Here is a 13,967-nt window from a genome sequence, read left to right on the forward strand (position 1 = left end):
ATGTTTGCTCTGCACCAGTTCCTTCTTTAAATGGCTTTGCAAGTCATTCATCTTAATCTTTCTATAAATGCTGAAACTTCAGAGACGGACATTTCCAGTATTACTCACAATGACCACTACTTCCTCTTATGTAAAGTGTCTGAGGACTTTTAGTATTCTTCCAGCTGGTTTAGAAAAATACCCTGTTCCACGTTGGATTTTCTAGTATCAAACTTTTCGGTTACAAATCAGAGCAGTTCTTGTCCTTGCTTATGTCTGTGATCATTTTAAAGCAAACAACAAAAATGCCTTTAATAAAAATAAAACAAGAAGCAGTTATCAGAAGCAGTTCACTGAGGCAAACAAGAATCAAGCTACTTTTTTATTATTATTTGGCCTCATTCACAAGGGACTTTTTTTAAAGTAGTAAATTAATGTTATCTACTAATATAACATAGCACTTCTAACGGTGCATGTCTGGATCAGGCACCAAAAATGACCACCATGAATTTATTCCTTTACGGAAAACCAGAAAGTAAACAAGTGAGTCATAATGCTCTGGATTCATGTTTCAGTTGCTGTTGGTAACTTGCTAAAATCTGTAACTCTTAATTTTGCAGAAGTTTATCACTTCACACCTGTTGAGAACCCGGCTTGCAATATATCCAAATAACAAAGTAATGTAAAACCATTTTACAAAATGTTTTTTTTTTTTTCTATCCTCTTGTAGCGGGTCAAGAGCATACTATCTCACTGGGAAGCTTATTAACAATTTGGTTACATGCAGTTACATGTAAACTGATTTCATCTAAATGCCACCTTCTGACCCTTTCAATCATGACCTTTCACAACTAGGGATGTCCAAGAACAGAAGTGTTTAATAGAGCATTTTTCATTCACTCATTATAATCTCCTACTGAAAGCCACATCTATACTAATATATTGTACTTCAAACGAGAAATAAGGCCAAAAATTGTCCTCCTTTCTCCCGAGCAAATTCAGAATCTCAAACATCTGAACCAAACAGCTCGAGTGCCTTAAAGAGATCAGTGACATTTTTCACAGATCTAGGTAAGTCAGTGCACATTGCATGCTGTAAGGTTACTCAGCCCTAATACAACAGAATTTTCTTGTGGCTTTCTTCAGTCCAGCTTCAAATATCCCAAGTGAAAAGCTTTCTCAAGCCGTGTAAATAATTCATGCATAAAGCTAACGATGAGGAAAAAGCACTTACAGTTTTTGAATCCTCTGAATGCATCAGTCTCTTCTCTGACTGTTTAGAATTCATGGCATTATTTTCCCTACCAAAAACTTCAAACAGTTATAGTCACTCACCTGACAGCTGGGACTGGAGAGCGGCCCACCAGCCAGGGACACCAGAGTATCAATCATTTCCAGCTCCTGTTGGTAAAAGGTCTGAATTTTGTTTTCTAGTAGGAAGTCTTTCACTTTCTCATGCAGAATACAAATTGAGAAATCCACACCCTCTGGGCCACTACAAGGATACAGAGAACAGGTTAAAAGGCAAGAAATACACTACTGATATTTTTAGATCAACTGCCTAATGTTAGCCTGGTAGACCGGTTTTCAAAGGTCAGGAGGTATGCTATCGTCCTTAAAGAATTTGAATCTAAACCCTTAATTAAAACAGACCATTTTAAAACGTATTGAACATCTAGCTGTTCCTTTTCAATCATTTATTGTAACAGTGTTGGCATTTTAAGATCTGCAGTCTCTAAAAGCACACTACATGCATCAGGCCTGCCAATAAGTATCCAGCTACCCTTAAACTGAATACAGTAACGTGTTTGAATTAGTTTGAGGTTATACAATCATGATTTGCAGACAAGGGCAGCAGATTCAGGAACATTTTGATTGATGAGCTCTTTATCCTTATATGTAAAACAAAATCAGCCAAGGTTGCTCACCCATTTAATTTGTTGATCTCACCTGCAAATCTTGTTCCAGACTCACTCTCTTTGAGAGATGCAAGAGGTCCATGCACAGTATTTTACTACCTTCCTAGTATTCATTTTAGTTCAGCTTTATACTTCTTTTCTCAGATTATGAACAAGTATCTGATCTGTATGGATCATCAATTATTTAGGAGGAAAGAAGACTGCTACTAAATGCTTGCGCAGAGTCTAAATCACAGTGGGGCCCTGTTCCATCTTTCTCCACAGTTAAATAACAAATAAGCAATAATGAAATCCCATGCTTTGCCTTTAGACCAGTCTGGATACCACATTTACCTCTGTCCCTCCCCTGGGCTTTGGAAAGGTTTATCGTAAACTTCTCTATAGAGACAAGGGAGCTCCAACATTCTTGAAATCTGAACATCACACACAGGATCATCCACTTTATCTGGAGCGGAAAAAGAACACATAGACTCGTCTCTTAAACAAACATACCTGAGGCAGCACAATGGAGTTGCACATGCCAGTATTAAATCGGCAAATTTTGTTTGTTATTATGAAAACAAAACCACAAAGGTCACTCCCGCTTTTACGGTTTACAAGCTGGTAAATGACCACAGTGTATTGCAGACTACGCTTTTATCTGAAAACTTATTAAACGGGAATTTGTGACCTATATTTTACCTTTCAGCAGTCTTTACACATTAAACGAAGTTAGCATATCGTAAGGAGTTTTGTTTGTGCCAATCTGAAAGCAATTTAGAGGCCATTTGAACTGTGTGGCTCTCCTTTAATGAAACAATGGCATTGGTACCCACCCTTGAATGGGTTATATATTCATAAAACTTCTGTTTGGAAAGGAGGGTTGACTACCCTCTCAGATTCTAGCTACAGCTAAAAAAACTAGAAACTTTCTATCTGAGCTACACAAGGCTTTTAAAAGACAGGCTTCTCCAGTTACACAATAGCACAGGCACTGAGGAGAATAGATGTTATGCAACTGGAAGCTCCTGGGATACAAATAATGGACTACTGTCCAAACAGCTGTCCGATATGTGCCAGAGTGACAAGGAGGAATGCTTCTCAGTCATTCTGCAGAGCCAGATCGTTTAGGAAAACTTGAGCTTTAATGTAAAAATGTGACAATAAATTGCTATCTGCCTGTGGAATGGATTATACGGGCTGCAACAAACAACTGTTTCTTCAAAGCAGAAAACACTCCTGATGAAGTGTGACACAGAAGGTCATCAATTCCCTTCCTATGGGTCTTGGTTGTTCTACTTCAACACAAATAAAAATGAAGAGCAATTCACTATCACAGATACACGATCATAATATCTGGACAACCTTCTTGTATGCATTCTGGTCATCTTTATAGATTTTCTAGGAATGCCTCATTTATGGGCAGTCTGATCCCACACATTAAGTAGCGTATCTTCTAACCTTACACTGCTAAAATTAAAATAAAGGCATACAGATGAAAATCTCTTTAGAAAAATGAGATGCCAGAAAATAAAGTGAAAATTATTCAATGAATTACACACAGCTTGTGACTTCTAAATAAAGACAACCAAGTTACATACGTCACAGATCCGTAACACTCACAAAAACACGAAGCCTGAATTTCTCTTTGTTGCCGGTAGGTTCGGATGTAACCTCTGACCCTGACAACATCCCCAATCGCCAGCTTGGTTTTCTGGCTCACCGTTTCCTGGAGTTTCTTCATCTGTTCAAGCACTTTAAGACTGCTGAGTGTGCTTGGACAGCCTGTAAGAAAAGGTGAGCAGATCAGGCATTGAATACATAAGCATCACAGCAGTCATATTGCTAAAAAGGGGCAAGATCCCAGGCATCACGTGTTCTGGCCAGCAAAACTTTTGGATAACAAAGATAGTTTATAGTGTTATATTTATTTAAATAGTTCACCCAGGGAAGGTGTATAAGGAAAGAGATACTGATTTATCATTGAACATGTCACAGATAGGTTGAAAATTGAAATATTAATTTGAAACTGGCAAGAGTGATTTTGTCATACTAAAAGGGAGAGGGGAGGAAAAAAAGGTCAGCTGAACTTTTTATGTAAAAGAAGCATGATTCATCCGAGGTGAGGCCAAAGGACTCATGTGATGCAGTTTGATGTCCACGCTGAGATGAATGCAACTTGACAGAACTTCACGTTTACGTAACACACCTTTGCAGGAGGGTAATTTTTTCCTAACTGAAAACCTGACTAATGATCCAAGAAGCCCTGATCATGATTACAAAAGGCTAGAAGAAAATTTCCTGTGCCTTTGGGAGCTGTTTTCTTTAGCAGATACAAATTATTTCCAACAATAAAGTAGTGTTCATTCAGTCTGTATTGATGTACAAGTAAAATAAGAACACAAGGCTGAAACAAGCACTCCGGGTCCTCACTCTGTGTCAACCAGTATTTCATGCAATTTCTTTCATGAATTTAAGTTCCGCGCAAAAAACTGATTTGATTGTGGAGTCCCCGTTACTTTTCTGGAAAAATTCTCTAAAAGCGAGAAATGTCTCCTAAATTCCAGTGCCGTAAGAACCTTTCATACCACTTATCATATTATTGTTAAATGTAAGCTAGTATGAATCGTGTGTGTATAAACAGGCTTGTTCCAAAGATATAAACAGTTGTTAACTCTGATATCAAGCTTTTCCCTCCCCATTTTATGTAGTATATATGTAAATGTATAGCAGCATTTATTTCAGCAAGGTTTTATCAGCTCCAATCTACTACAGGGGCTTTCAAGAACATCCAAAGTAGAAATTATCTCATAATTTGATCTACAAGAAGTATTGGAAAAAAGGCAAACAGAAAGCTAGACAGTACCGAGTTCTTCTGTTACGAATGCAAGATTAACTTCACTTCAAAAATACATTTTTTTTGCACATTTAGAACTGTTCAAATCATAAAAAGACCAATGGTATTGCTCCCACTGTGCATAAAGCTAATTTTGATGTCATCACTAATATCATAACGCATGAACAAGAGGAGAATATGAATTTGAACAACAGAAAAGAAGGGGGATCCTGAAACTACTGTATCACAAGGGTGGGGAACATAGACCAAGCTGCTTTGAAAACCATAAGAAGAGGATTCTCTAGAAAATTTCACAGCACGGAATTGAAACGTATTACTCAAAAGGAGAAGACATGACAGGTCATAACGTAGTGTTTATGTTTACATCACTGTTGGCAACAGCAAAAAAACTAACATGAAGCTCCGAAAATGGCCCAGGCTGTAGGATGTGGTGGTATAAAATAATAATAATAATTTTAAAAGTAAGTTCAATTTGCTCTTCTGCAATTTTGATCATTTACTAAATTATTTAAGACACAAAAAAAATGGAAAAAAAAAAGTACACACAAAAGAGGAATTATTTATTTGATAAAATACCTGATAAAGATCTTTCTGCTACCATGGGATTTTTCCAGCAGACACAATTTATAACTCCAGTACTATCATCCACTGTAAAAAAAAAAAAAAACAAAAAACGCAAGAATTACAGGGAGCAGAAAAGCAGGTTTCGAGAAATGAAAATACACGGATATGCAAGGACATAACTATCTAGACTATCTCATTCCAACCAGTTTAAAAGGGAAAGTGGGTGCTCAACTCCTACTTTTGCCTTTGAAATAATCGCCAGACTTTTTTGTGGCTGTAGCTCAGCACCAGATACAATGCCTATGTCCACGATCAGCAAAATAACAGGCATTTCCTCAAAAAAATAAAATAAAGCTTTATTTTAAATTATGATTCACTACATATACTGAGTACAAGAGGTTTCTAATTTAATTGACAAAGTCAGAAAACAGATCAGTCCTGAAAGCTGAACAAATTGAAGTAGGAAACCAGGCACAAAGCACAGAAACTTTACTGCAGCAATGAGAAAACAGCACTTCAAACTTGGGGGGTACAGTAATGTTAATAGACTAAGAGCATCCTCCCTCCAGCTGCAGTTTTCACACTAATTAATATCGTGTACAAAGTCTGCTGGCCTTTCCTGTATAGGAAGATGATCCATAGAGCAGAAAGGCAGCTCCTCTAGCCAGGGAGGACAGAGGACGTGCTTGTGGTTCTGCCCTAGGCCAGGGATTCCCAACTTAATGTACCACTAGCGGCATGCGAGCCACTTCCTTTCAGAAAAAGCCTAACGCCTCCTGAGCAGGGTAGCTATAGAGCTTGTCCTGTTTTGCTAGTACCTAGGCAAAATAAACTGTGATTTCTGCCCTAGGCATTATATTGTTAAAGACAGCAGAAAAATAAATAAATAAATAAGATTAAAATTAAAAAAAATAGAAGAATCAAGAGACTATATGTATGTAGGCAGCGTGTTCGATAACCACCCCCTAAATAAGGTGGCACTGGGTGCCTGTCAAGCCATGGCAAGGATCCCATTTCCAGTCCAGCTAATGCTCCAAGCACCTCGCTCCTTGAGTGCAACCATCTCCAACGCTGAGCTTCCACTCTTCACAAATTAGAATCCACCCTTTTCTTCTGATCCCCAGACCAGGTCCATGACTACAAAAGCATCATTACTGTTTACCAGGAAGGTACTGATTGGTACCTGCGGTCGTTTCCTCTGGGAACCATAGCATCAAAGCAAAATGCCTCTGCATTGTCTCATATGTTTTGAAACAATCTCCCTACTTGGGGGTCCAATTTCAAGTCATTTTCTTGTCTTCCTGTTTCCCAGTGGGTTTGCTGACCTAGCCTGGAACAGGCACATTCCTAATAGCAAACACACAGCATTTATAAGATTCAAGCAATCCCAAATTCCATCACTAAAATTACGGTTGTTCTATTGCTTATCCCCCTTTTGAGCTCCTGTGTCTGGAGCCATTTCATCAGCTTTAATTCTGCACCAGTAGAGATAACAATCTAGCTGGTAGGATTTCCTGTCCTTGGTAAAGATATAAACCAACTATTTTAGTGGGAGGAAGTGCCCCCAAACACCATGCCAAGTCCTTGATGCAAGCCAGCGATGGCAATAAGAGGGCAGATGACATCTCACTGTTACGGGACTGCAGCATCTAGATGTGCCAGCTAGAGACCAGCTGCAACAGATACGCTTCCTAAGAAGCTTAGGAACAAACAAGACTGAAGGATTAGGAGGCCAGACTCCTCCTCCTCAATGTAACAGTCAAACACAGAGTCCTAAAGGGATTGACCTAGTCTTGACCACAAAGAGAATGCTGGTAGCAGAGCCAGGCACTGAAACCAAGTTTTCCCAGTTCACAAATAAAAGCTTTGAGCAAAAAAGACAAATAACTCCTGAACCACAGATGAATGTGAACTACTGCAATTGTATTCTAATTAGATGGGAAAATGTTAATCTATTTTAAATGTGCTCAGGGGGTCTACAAGCTTTTGAAAAGTTCCTGTGCTCCCTGCTTCCCTTCCTCACGCCCTTGGGTTTAAATTATTATTTTTTTTTGACTCTTACATTAGTTATTGTACCTATCTTGACACTTGCACATTAACTATTTGAGAAGCAGTCTTCTCAAAGTTACCTGGAATATTAGGAACTGTATTTGCTTTTATTTCTTTACAACAAAAAGTGTGTGTTTCTTGTAGGGCCTACATGAGCCTGCTGAGATCCCAGTGAGATTTTTTTGTTTACTTTTAAGGCAAGTGCTAAACCTTTCAGACTGGTTCTGGGGTATAACGAAAATCACGTGATTGGTTTTATTAAAAAAGGAAAGGAAAAAAAGTCAGAAATGTGCACTAACTAAAAATATGAGCCTTGGTTTAGGCTTCAATTAGATACCCTTTCCCTAACTGATTATAAAATAACAATAAAAAAAAAATCAATATGTCAAAAAAGGGTTTTACACAGCATATATTTATTTATTTATTGTCAGGAAAGAGAGCTAATTCACTCTCTTAGAATTATTATTTTGCCACCACTGCTGGCTGTCTGGATTTGCAGCACAGAGAGGACCCAATACCTATAAGAGGTATATATATTCTGAATTAAACGGATAGGAAACGAGGGAGGGGAGATGGTGGCAGTGATACCAAGACATTTCAGATCTCTATCAGAGCAAAACTACAAAGGGGAAGTTGCTTTGTAAGTCACTTTTAAGCAGATGGAAAGCAAGCAAATGCTGAGCACTCCGACCGATGCAACACCTGCTCTGTGACACCAACCAGAGTCTGCTGAACTGAGATGCCCCAAGTTACAAGCAGGAAACTAAGAAGTTATAATTTTATGTTGGTGGAGTCAACCTGCCTGAAAGCGAGGACAGGCTGGGGAGAGGCACCCTGGCAGGTAGCCTGAAAGTTCAAACCAGGAACGGCTGGAACAAAGAGCAGGGGTAGATGTGGAAGGACAGCAGGAAGGCAGGCTCACTGAGAGCTGCACTTAAAGGTTGGCTGATCTGACACTCAGGCCTGAATTCCACTGCTCTGCAGTTTGTTTTTAATTTTTATTTCTCCATTTTCTGACCCCGATCAAACGTTTCCAACAAGTTTATGTCCAAACTAATGCTGAAGCTGGAATTGTCCTTGCCTTGGTCATTTAGATTATCTTTGTCTGTTCTCGTGAAGTGATAACTGTATTTGCATACTAGTGCAATAAAAGAATAATAGTTGGCATTCCATTTGTTTCAGCACTTCATCACATCACCAGTTACATCTCCATCTCTTAACTTAGGCTTTTGTTTAGCTTGTGCTACTTCAAGTGTCAGAGGAACTCATGCCTTAAAATACCTAAACTTGATATTTAGCAAAAAGGCAGATTGAAAAAAAAAAAACACTAGAAAATAGCCCCTCTGAGAAACTTGCAGGGACACTTCTGCAGAGCAGAGACAACTTTAAGCAGCCATGCCCAGTGTGGGGGATGCTACATGCACTAGCTGTCAGTGCTGCTCCACAGCAGTATGATGCAACTGCAGGTGTTACAGAAGCTGGGACCTGGCTCTAAGCTGTCGATGGTATCTTCACAACATTCCTCTTAGTCAAGGAATTGCTGCTGCCTCCATTTTATAAGTAGCAGAACTGGGTACAAAGAGGCACTCGGTAACTTACCTCGGTCAGGTGGAAACCCGTGATTGTGGAGACACTGGACACAGGTCCTTCAAATGCTCAGATAGTGTCCATGCATTTGGCTCCCCCTTCCTATCATGAGATGGCCTCCCCTACCTTTTAAACTTGCCACATCACCACTACTCCACTCTGCTTTTTCTCCAGATGAAAAAGACAACTGAACAAAATGACTATCAGATGTTTCCACATTAATGAAATAGTCTGAATATGGGGAAAAGCAGCAGGGAGAAGTCAACTCTCAGCTGGTGTTGGTAAGGACTGGTACGTACTGTGATGGTTGAGTCAGATTTGCTACGGCACTTACGCATCTAAATATAAACAAACTCCTGCCTACTATAAAAACCTGGCTTCAAAATATGACAAAACATACAAGAATTCAGAAGAGATTTCTGAAGTTCAAAAAAGGAAGAAGTGACTTCTCCCTTACAGGAACCATTAAATCCATTCATATGTGACCGAAGAAGCTGCATATATATGTGAAGGGAAGATGGTGGAGTCCAGTGACAAAACAATAACAAAAAATAAGATTTTCTAGATGACCCCAAATCAGTTACTCAGCCTTAACTACATATTTCTCTATTTTTAAGTGAAGAGAAACAGTAACTTCCGTAAGTTTGCCAACTAATCTGGGCTGGGGATGCCTTATATAAGGATAAAAGTAGAGTTGTTCCAAGAACCAACACTGATCAAAAAGGCAACCTTTAAGGCCTAACAGTAAGATTAGAGGGCTGATAAATGCAAGAACAGAGAAGGAAACTTATCTTACCTCCATAACTGTAAAAGGCATTTCGCTCTTTAGTATGAACCACTATCCCAACAACGTCCACCTGTCTTACTGGGTGCCCGTTATAAAAGAATATACCTAGACACAAAACATTCTTGTTAAGCATAACTACTTCTTATTTTCCCCTTCAACAGCCTACCCTACATAGTAACATTTATCAGTAAAAAACATTTCTTACATATTTGATGTATCTTAAACTTAACTAATGCCTCCTCACGTGAAAAATCCCCTTGATCAGGGAGTTCTGGGAACACCAGAAGGAAGTACCAGCTCTATGTAGGAGACCAAAATCGTGCTTTTGTAGTTTCAGAACTTTATTAACTGCTTGTTTTCTTGTACATTTGTATCTGCAAAACAGTTTGTTTGCTGCAGGCTTTAGGCTTTTTTTTTTTCTTATAACATTTTCGGCAGTCTTCAGAATAAATAATAGAACACAATGGAAGCAGTTTGAGGTTCTCACAGTGCAGCTGTTCCTGGTTAAGGCAGAGCCACCCAAAAGAAGGAAAACCAACAATTCTACACAATTCTGTCTTTCATTTCTAAAAGGACAGGAGCCACAGCAAGGGGCAGGGGATGGGAGGGAGTGTAACAGCCCTCTTAGATTGCAGAGTACAATATGCAGTCATCATGGGCAGTATCCTGAGCTTCAGTTTCTGAAATAACATGTTCTAAAAACATCCATTCAAAGCTATTTTTGTGCATCTATAAAGATGACTTGGATATTCTTGGATAAGAATAACACACAAAATTACATTCAGGAAACGGGAAGGAATCAGAGCCCAGCGGACTTTAACTTACTGAGGTTGCCACATGCTGTAACCTCTTGAAAGAGAGTGACAAATGTCTTTAATGAACGTTGAGGTAAGCATACACTGAAGCTTCATAGTGCACCAGCAGGAGGATAACAGGACAATAAGCTCCAGATATGTCCTGGGGTAATCTTCAGTCAATGTGTTTTCTGCAGTTTTGGAACACTGTTGTTTTACTGAAATATAATGCCATCCAGGATGTTCAGTGAGTGTCTACTAAAAACCAGGTGACTCAAGGGACACAAAGGGAACATTTAGCTCTGTGGCACATCTTACAAAGGGAAAGAGAAACACTGCAGCAAGGGAGTCACAAAATCATTCTGCATTTAAAAAAATAAAAACTGAAATCCAAAAATAACTTGTCCTACATAGCTGGCAACCTTAAATGGGTCTGGAATTAGCTTTCTTCGCATAAGAGACAAAAACAGCAAAGTCTCAGAAAAAGTCAAAGGTGATCAGCCGAGCAGGTCACAAACAGAAGTTTTGCTGGTAGAAATCCACTGCCATGCTCTGAGGATGCATCTATCGCTGTCATTTCAGCGCTGGTAACCTAACCATGCAGTCACTGGCCAGGCGTGGCACAGAGAATGTTTAGCAGGTTTGTCCACTTGTCTCATTGCATTTATCAGGACACAAATAAACATACTACAGAAACTCTCAATGAAGATGCTCCCAGTATATATAAACATTAATTAAACCTTACAAAATGTCTATAAAGGAAGGTCTGGGTCAGTTTCAGGGCAAATCTGTGAGGCAGACTAAGCTCTTCATGTGCAAACAAGCAACATGTTATTATGTTCATTTCGCAGTTAGTAATCTGAGTTTTGGCGAAGGACAGCAGCCAGATAAAACTGGTTCTCTCCATCCCCATAAACTTAGACAGAACTCCACCCTTACTCTCTGAGAAACTACCTGAATTAATTTAAAAGATGAAATTATATTTACACTATCAATTAAAAGTTGTTGAATTTGATGACTTAAAAAGTCATCAAGTCATCAAGTGTAAAGGAGTTTTTCTCCTCTCAGATTATCTGTTCAAATTATGTTCATATCAGTAGCAATAAAAGCACACTAAACATTTCGAGCCATGTGTGAGTGCATTCAATCAAGCTCTGATTAACCCAGTAAATAACACGGATATTAACATGCTGCTACCACAACAGGAAGCCACAGCAGCGGTTTAGGGGGCTATAGATACAGAGCTCACTAGAGCAACTTCTGGTCATATCTTTACCAGCATTGAGGTGTTTGTCAGTGCTTTAATTCTTATTACCTCCTTTTATATTATTTGGAGCTTCCCCTGCTTGTTGATAAGCTGTCACAATGCAATGGTGCGTGATATCTCTGAGAAAAGCTCATTTTCATGATGTGATTATGTGTTACAACCGAGTGCGACACCCACTCTCATTTCAAGGCCTCTAAGACAACACTGTTGCTGTTTTTATCTGAGTGGTTTTCCAGCCTTGTTGTCACCATTTATAGCAGGAGAGTAATTGGACAGATTTAATGCTTTCCTCTGTGTTCTTTTAAGGGATTAGTCATTGTTGCATCAAATCCTAATGCTTAAAAATGGAAAGAAAAAACTTATTAGGTCATTCAGTTCATTTCCTCAGGACCAATACAAGATTGTTCCGTACAGTAAATTCCTGGCAATTTGTACAGTCAGGATATAAATAATCCCAGTGAATGGGATCCCACCTTTTTCCTGGGGAGGCTGCTCCACCATTTAGCAGATATCATTCTAAGGATGTTTTTCCTGACATTCAGCCTGTGTTTCTTCCCATTCCTCCTAGTTACAACTCTGTTTTGCACTTGTTCATTCTTAATTACCCTTACTTAGTGACTGATTTATAGTTAATCATAATTAGCTCCATCTGGTCTTTAACAAACCCATTAAAAGCAGAGAACACTGGTGGCAAACACCTACCTTCTTCCTTCCCCCAGAAGTGTTTCCATTGTGCTATCATTTGTTGCCAATGAATGAGAAATGCTGAAAGATATCTCATTTGGTATGTACACAGTGCCAGGACGGTGAACAGAGTTCAGGATGTTTGTTCTATGAAATTCATTTTATTCTTTAAAGTTTGGTTTCTAAAATGTAACAGGACTGCAAGCAAACTTAGTTGTGCAGAACGCCAAATGCACAGGAAGCAGAGAAAGCTTGCATGCACCAATTTTAAAGGCTGATATCTTGACATGACAGATACCACTTCCTTAGGGCCATCTTAGAAAAAAAGCGTAACAGCCGAACTGAAATAGTTCCTGAAGCACAGGACAACTCACTTAAGTAAAAGAAAGGGAAGGGAAGTGAGAAGGAAAACCCAAGTGATTTAGAAGTGAACAAAAGAGCACAGGGTTATACTTTCTAGGGCTAGTCCTCTTTTGAAACATGATTTTTGATATTCAGTTTTAATTCTTCTATGTGTGTGTGTATGAGTTGTTTTGGTTTTTTGTTTAAGAACAATTAAAATGTCTTTAATTAAAGCAGGACCAGTCTATAGCAAATGCATTTGCTATACCAATACTGCAATAAGACTTCAGACTTTAAAAAGCTTCTAGATACTGCTCACTCTAGCACAAATAATAGACTGTAGTCCCATACTTGCAATGGCTTTAAGAAAAAAATCTCCCATCATGGTAAATAACAAAGAGGTAGGTGTGTGTGTGTGTGTGTGTGTGTATATATATATATATATAAAGGCTTTTGCACTTTGTGAAGTCCCTATGAACATAAAATTGGTTGTGAAGAAGCAAAAAACCTGCCAGTTCTTTATTTCAATAAGAATAGCACTGTTGTTATCCTTGCTGTTAAAGAAAAATGAGAATAACAAAACCTACAAGACAGAATTTATTTAAAGAGCCAAAGGTATCTTTTATAGGTACCTATATATATATATATATATATATATATATATATATATGCATACACACACACACACTTTTTACAGTGAAAACAAAAGCTCAAGGTCAGACCCACATTGCTTTAGACAATGTACACGTGGGTGATATTGGCCAAACACCAGCAGAAACAGACTGCAAAGTATACAACTTCCAGCAACAGTTAGGAAACAAAAGGCTTGGTGTAAGATTCAGAACAGATGCCAGAATATACAGTAAAGTGTTCAAATATATGAAGAATGTCTTATCTATCATATCTAGAAATTAAGCACAAAACCTTTATCTTTTTTTAATATAATGTTAATACGCATTGGCAAAAGCAAAATACATGCACTCATAAATGCCATCAAATAATCAATACTACGTAATTAAAAAAAAACCAAAACAAAATCCTCATCAATTGTTGTGGAGACAGTGGCAAGGTACAACAAATGGCAGAAAGGACCAGCAGTTTTAGAACTAACTTTCAGAGTATACCACACAGCAGAAGCACAACGTTACCTTAATGTAAT

At 38.5% G+C, this 13,967-nt stretch overlaps 1 protein-coding gene across 7 annotated transcripts in view; it reads right to left on the reverse strand.

Annotated features, from left to right (window-relative positions):
• STN1 (STN1 subunit of CST complex) overlaps positions 1-13,967 on the reverse strand; it is a 42,410-nt gene that overhangs the window by 12,335 nt on the left and 16,108 nt on the right. For 6 of the 7 annotated variants that reach the window (XM_040564534.1, XM_040564530.1, XM_040564532.1 and 3 more), the window contains 5 exons: positions 9,731-9,826; positions 5,311-5,382; positions 3,501-3,662; positions 2,232-2,343; positions 1,315-1,474 (listed from right to left, as the gene is read on the reverse strand). In XM_040564534.1, the coding sequence (XP_040420468.1) occupies positions 1,315-1,474; positions 2,232-2,343; positions 3,501-3,662; positions 5,311-5,382; positions 9,731-9,826 (602 nt within the window). Of the gene's footprint in view, positions 1-1,314; positions 1,475-2,231; positions 2,344-3,500; positions 3,663-5,310; positions 5,383-6,481; positions 6,646-9,730; positions 9,827-11,830; positions 12,120-13,967 lie in introns of all 7 variants that reach the window. The other variant, XM_040564536.1, reaches the window with a different exon arrangement.

Source organism: Cygnus olor, chromosome 7, assembly GCF_009769625.2.
Source record: "Cygnus olor isolate bCygOlo1 chromosome 7, bCygOlo1.pri.v2, whole genome shotgun sequence".
NCBI lineage: Eukaryota > Metazoa > Chordata > Aves > Anseriformes > Anatidae > Cygnus > Cygnus olor.